The sequence below is a fragment of the Alosa sapidissima genome, chromosome 3, assembly GCF_018492685.1.
Source record: "Alosa sapidissima isolate fAloSap1 chromosome 3, fAloSap1.pri, whole genome shotgun sequence".
Classification (NCBI taxonomy): domain Eukaryota; kingdom Metazoa; phylum Chordata; class Actinopteri; order Clupeiformes; family Clupeidae; genus Alosa; species Alosa sapidissima.
Window position 1 is genome coordinate 37,886,651 of NC_055959.1, and position 6,629 is coordinate 37,893,279.

A 6,629-nucleotide genomic window follows, 5' to 3' on the forward strand; every position below is an offset into this window, starting at 1 on the left:
TCGCCCCCCCCCGTGCCACAGAGCCGGGCGGAGAAGCACCACACACTCCACATCAGTGCTTTTATTCAGTCCATAACGTTGCAGCCTGGGGCCTCCTTCAGATCGTGAGCCCTGTGCCCAATCCTGACATCACTGAGCTTCTCCAACAGGGTGCCCTGTGGCCACTGGGTAGGAACGCATGACCTGGTAGCAGATAGCCACGATTCTGGATGCCACCAAAGAGATCAGGGAAATGATGGGCGTTTTGTAACTGATTCACACAAGTTGTGTGGCAAAAGTTAGAAAGGGCTATTGACCATTATATTTAGATAAACTGGGTTCTTTCATTTGGAATGACACCTCTACAATGAAAAAGAAAAATTGACTGAAAGGTTGTTTGAAGAAATTAATCTTAGGGGTTGTCAGGCTCTTGTTTACAGAGTGCAGTATTCCAGGAAGTTGACTGGACAAGTTGTAGATAGTTGTTCAAAGACTCAGTGGAATAGGCTACGTGAAAAGGACATTTCATAGCGTTATCGAGTCGTTTTTCCAGTCCAGACAGCACTGTGATGAGTCACGGATCTCTAATCGCTGTGGTCTCTGAGTACCGGCACCTCCCGTAAGTGGGGTTGTGTAACGCTGGCGGACAAGGTGGGAACCCTCGGATGATGTCAGAAGAGAAATGCAGGGGAGCGAATCGGTGTCAGCACGCGGGTCACCGGGAGGTGAGCCCGCCAGCCATCGCGAGTTCAAGAAAAGTTCACCCGCATAGCATTAGGCAAATGAATGAAAGAGCCTTCGTCGGTCGGGGAGGAGGGTGGCGCGGAGAGAGAAAGGGACTGCGAGACGCCGTGAGATGAACGGTGAGATGAACGATGAGAACTCGGGGGGGAGGGTAAATTACTTTAGTGGAGGAATCCAAACTGTATTTGAGTCATTACGAGTGGTGTTTACCACGATGAAATAACTTTCCCTTCATAAGCAACACACTTCGCCTGTTCCTTCAGCTGCTTCTATTGTGAGTTTTGTCAGAGTTGGCCAATTAATTTGACTTTAGTGCATGTAGGCTATGTTCGGTCATATTTTAACCCATAGAATAATTAGTCCACCATGCACATAACAGCCTACCTACACAAAGTGGTTGGAAGGCTATGTTTCAGTGAAACGCGGTGTGTTTTGGTGGAGGCTTGAAAGGGTTAATTGTAGGAGGAGCGTGGCGGCCGAAGGGGAGTAGCGCGAGCGGAGACCGGAGGTGGAGCGAACACACAGCTGCTCGCTCTCGTCACTAGACTCCGAGCGTGTTGCTGACACAATTTTTGTGGGACCTCGGGACTCGTCTTGGACGTAAACACGCAGGGGAACGCTGGTTCAGACTGTAACCAGAGAGCGTCAGGAAAGTCCATGTAAACAGCGAACTGAGGAGCTCAAATTTCTTCCGACAAGCCTGGAGCATCGGCTCAGCACATTTGGATTGACTCTCAGGAAGATCCGTCTGACCAAAGCGAGAAGGCGTGCGGGACAGCCTCTTCGTATCCCGAGACTGAAACTCAGGACGTTCCCTACGTGGAATACCATCTGAACTAGATACCAGTTTGCGTGTTGTATGTGGCTGTCTGTGTGGCTTTTCCACTGCAACAGCAGTTCTGGCTGCTACGGTCGTGAGCGTGTCCGAACGCACTGAATCTGATTGCACTGGAGTTTGGAAGTAATTCGCGGGATTTCCCACCGGAGAAGGCCAAGAGGACTTGTCATACCTCAGGGGGACTAGGTTGATTTCTGCCTCACCAAGTTTCAGAGGCATCTGTCGATATTCCGGTCAAATATCTATCGAACGCAGTGCTGCGGGTCGCTCTGTTGACATGCGCTCAGGAATTCTGTCAGATATGCAGATTCCGTTTAGATTTTGTACGGGGCATTTTTCCGTACAGTTACTTTAGTTGTAGTAGCCTAGAAATTTAGTTTCAACGGGGAACGAAACCATATTATCGGAGCAGACAACCACAATGACAGTGCTAGAATAACTCAATATTTCTCTTAAGTGACGAAATTGTTTTTATTATTTCACTCTTTGTGTCCACACTACGACAAAAAAGATTGTTTTTTTTTTTAATAAATTTCCTTGGCTGCAAAAGTGGACCTTGCGCGTCACGGCAGGCGCTACACGCTAACTACATTGTAACACCCGGAGGAAAAAAATATTTCTGTTCGAGGGGGAGCGATATCGGAACGGTAGCAGAATGTACGAGAGCGTGGACGTTGTGGGGCTCACTTCCAGCCCGAACCCCTTTCTGATGATGGATTACTACAACCAGAGCCGGGGCTGCCTGATACCGGAGAAGGGACTGGTTCCCGGGGCGACCCATCCCTACAGCTCGTCTCGGCGAAACCAACACTGGAGCGGCTCCAACCACTGTAGGTGTCCCTTCCCTGTAGCCTGTTATCATCTCCCATCTTAATCATACCTGCACATTAGATTGGATACTTTTAAAGTTGACCTGTTTTGCAAGGTGACCATGCATGTGAAATCTGTGTGTGTCTTGCTGCTGTAGCCCTTCATGCAAAAAATGCCACTTGTACACTTATTGTGCTTCATGTAGATCGGACTGACCAGAGCTCTACAAAGCTTAATCTTAAAGTTCAATCGATTAAGGTGTTGTCTGATTTGAAGGGCAGTGGAATCTATCGTTCCGCTGAAAGTAATATTCTCGACGAAATAACATTAGTCCCTTTGCTGCCTATCCCGAGGTTGCCGTTTGACTAGCTGACCCACTTTTGAGAAACATTGCAGACGAGCTCTGTGCGTTTGCGTTCGCTCTCTCTCTCTCTCTCTCTCCACTCTTCCAGTATCTGCCCTTTAGAAACCGACTTTTATAGTCTTTCATCGGCCGAATCTAACAACCCAGTCGATGTAGTGCTCTTTCTCGATCGCATGCCTGTTTCAAGTCAAGTCTGCGAACAGTCACGGTCGTGTAAAAGATCGTTCTCCAAGTAAAGTCTCGCTTTTAAAACCATGCCAACTGTAATCAGATCAAGCCGCGCTGCTGGCATCAATCCCCAGCTGCTGTAATAATCGCTATTGCGTCTTGCTTTTTTACGCGTATGCTCCCAGGCAAACATTAAATTACCCTCAATGACGAAGGTCCCTGTTCGAGTAACTGTAGGGTAGGCTAGTTAATTGTCCAATGGATGTCAGCGTAGACTCCAGATAGTCTGCACGCTGTAGCATAGTATTAGTCTCAGTTTTTAAAGAGATGTGAGTTTGATAACCCACGTCAAATAGGCTACAGTTAATGTGCATGAATAGTTATGTAGGCTATGAATCCAACTGGTTGGTTATAATAATGGTAAACCATAGACTTAACAGGAGACGTTTCGGTCCTGCGGCTGGTTGTTGTGGCTGTGTTGCCAGGTCTGCTGGCTTTAGCGCACATCGCCATTTGTATTCGCACTCAGGTCACAGAGGTCGGCTAAGGGACCGGCGGGTCACGGATTTTCCGACCCTCCCCCAAGCGGCCCTGCTGGTAAACAATACGCATGGAGCACTTAACGGCGCATTCTGGCGCTCCATTTACAGTGAATACGCCAATGTAGTAAAGTGCTGCCATGTAGTTGGAGCGGAAGATATAGCCCCACGTCACGCCTTAAGACGCGGAGGAAATGAAGCAGTGGCTGAAGTAGAAACGGCTGCGCCGGACCCTAGAGAACATGCCGAGCATTTTTCAGGAGTTCCTCTTAAGACAATAAAAACGCTCTCTGGTAATGCGGAACATCTGGAACGGTCCGCGTGCGTTCTAATAACCTATGAAAGTGGCGGTGGAATCTTTTCTCTTTCCCAGCCTGCCTTTCCCTTCACAAAAGTGTGGTCGGGGGTTGCCAAGAGAAGGGCGTTTGGTATTTTTGGTTAGCCTCTTACAGTGATTCTAGGATAGTGTCATACGCACAAAATGGACTCTTTAGGGAGGAGTGAAGAAGCCCAAAGAGCAGAGGAGGCTCCGGAGGCGAGTGGGTAACTGCATCTCTTAGGTGGAGACCAATCGCCGAGTCCCCGCAGAACACATGTGTTAATCAATGCAGATGAGCGGCGTTGGGAGTGAGCTGAATCTGAGCAGGGATCTCCCTCTCCCTCTCTCTCTCTCCCTGTCTCTCTCTCTCTCTCTCTCTCTCTCTCTCTCTCTCTCTCTCTCTCTCTCTCCTCTCTCTCCTCTCTCTCTCTCTCTCTCTCTCTCTCCCTCCCTCTCCCTCTGGCAGCTAGATTGGACATCAAACAGAATCTCATTTCTCTTGACTTCTGAAGAGCCACCGATGGATAGGCGCAGGAGTCCCGTGTGTGTGTGTGTGCGTGTGCGTGTGTGTGATGGAGATGGTCGAGGCGAACCACCTGGTTCTGCCCCCAGTGTTTATCACCGAGAGCCTCTCATCATTAACATGATGGAGAACAGCCTGTGTGTGCTGGTTTGTCTCACACACACACACACACACACAGATTATTGATGGACTTCAAGGGGGTTTGGGTGGGAGTGAAGGCGGAGTCTTGCGTCCAAACGGATCAAGCCCACTTGATCCCTGATCCCAGTCGTGTCAGTGCTGTGTGTGTGTGTATGTGTGCATGTGCGCCACAGTTAACAGCCTCATGCATGAAGGAATGTACTCAGCCTCTTTCACATGACTGTCACACACACACACACACACACACACAGGGCTTTAGAGAGAGAGAGAGCGGTGGTGCACGGCGCTGTAAATTCACACGGCTGTTTCCCAAGCCTCTCTCACGGTCGTCAAGACTTCCATAATGTCTTCATCAGTGTGTGTGTGTGTGTGTGTGTGTGTGTGTGTCTTCATCGGTGACTGAGTCCCAGGCTTTTCTTTTCTGCTCCTGCTCGTTTCTTCTCTCAAGGCCACTGCCAAACGGCCAGTGGCCTGTAATCGCGTGTGTGTGTGTGTGTGTGATCATCGGGGCCTGAGGCTGTTGTTTGTGCTCTGCTAATCTGACTCATGTGGTACCAGAGTACGGAAGTCCCTCTCTGCCTGGAGAACGCAAACACACACACACACACACACACACACACACACACACACACACACACACTGCTCAACGAGATAATAAAACATACACACATTAATGGGCCATCAATGAAACACATACAAGCATAAACATGCTTTGCATATGTTGATATGCTAGATATGCAACAACATCCGTGTCTGTGTGTGTGTGTTTTTGTGCAGCTGTTTCTGAGTATGTCATGTTCGGTCGTTGGTGGAACTTTGTGTATGAAATGTAATTTACATATAGGTGTGTATGTTAACAACAACAACATGGTAAAGCTATCAGGGCTGTTTGAGTTGAGGTAGGGGATTGAAGTGTGTGCATGAATCTGAAAAGAACAGCCAGATATGGGTGTGCGTGTGTGCGCGTCACATATGCAGTGGCCTTTGTTTAGACTCTGCCAGTATGCTTTAATTGACTAGCCTAATTACAGAGCTTACTCATTTATACTCTGTAGCAACAAGTAACAACACTGTGGTGCAGCTAGTGGAAGTTAGTCTGTTTAAGAGTGTGTGTGGGTGTGTGTGTGCCCTTTCACCCATCTTTCTGTCTGGTGTAGTCTGATGCGAGATGGTCTGTGTGTGTGTGTGTGTGTGTGTGTGTGGACTGTATTTATGGTAGTTCTGGTGAAGTCTGACACTCTTCGGGTGTACGTGTCTCTGCTGCAGTGGATTCCAAACTTTTCAGCTGTTGCAACTGTGTGCTCATGCATTAGTGTGTGTGTGTGACGTGTGTGTGACGTGTGTGTGACGTGTGTGTGACGTGTGTGTGTGTGTGACGTGTGTGTGTGTGTGACGTGTGTGTGACGTGTGTGTGACGTGTGTGTGATGTGTGTGTGTGACGTGTGTCTGTGTGTGTGTGTGACGTGTGTGTGTGTGTGACGTGTGACGTGTGTGACGTGTGTGTGTGTGTGTGACGTGTGTGTGACGTGTGTGTGTGTGTGTGTGTGTGTGTGTGTGTGTGTGACGTGTGTGTGTGTGTGGGCGTTTGTATGTGCTTTTGTGCCTGTGTTGTGTGTTTATTTTTGCCTTTTGTGTCACTGTACAAATAACAAGCATAGCTGCACATCCACAAACACCCCTTTCTGGCCCTGTCAACTACTCTGTGAGTTTGTCAGACAGGGTGTGTGTGTGTGTGTGTGTGTGTGTGAAATGCCAGAGGTAAGCTGAGTTCACACTCGTTCTCTGGGAAAAGCCGCAGGGCAGCATTTCACAGCACCGCCATGACACGCCACCCTGTCAGAAAGACACACACACACACACTCACACACACACTCTGACACATGCACACACACACACTCACACACACATGCACACACACACACACACACAGACACTCACACTTACGCACACTCACATACACATACACAAACACACACATACACTTTTGGACTCCCTCACTCACATGTACACACACACACACACGCTCTCGGCCTCATTAAGAAGTGTGTGTGTGTGACAGCCCTGAGCAACAGATCCAGATCCTTTTCCCGTCCCTTGCTGATGACATCACACACCATATGCCCCAGCCGCACATTGTGATTGGTCAACTTGTGAGTGATGGGCATGAGGACAAACACACACACTCACACACCTCCCCGAGGCCT

General features: G+C 48.8%; 1 protein-coding gene across 2 annotated transcripts in view; it reads left to right on the forward strand.

Annotated features, from left to right (window-relative positions):
* Window positions 1–860: 860 nt before the first annotated feature.
* Window positions 861–6,629, forward strand: part of raraa (retinoic acid receptor, alpha a) — a 39,146-nt gene continuing 33,377 nt past the window's right edge. The window contains exon 1 of one of the 2 annotated variants that reach the window (XM_042086960.1): window positions 861–2,391. In XM_042086960.1, coding sequence (XP_041942894.1) covers window positions 2,217–2,391 — 175 coding nt within the window. In that variant the 5' untranslated portion in view covers window positions 861–2,216. The remainder of the gene's footprint in view (window positions 2,392–6,629) is intronic. The other variant, XM_042086961.1, reaches the window with a different exon arrangement.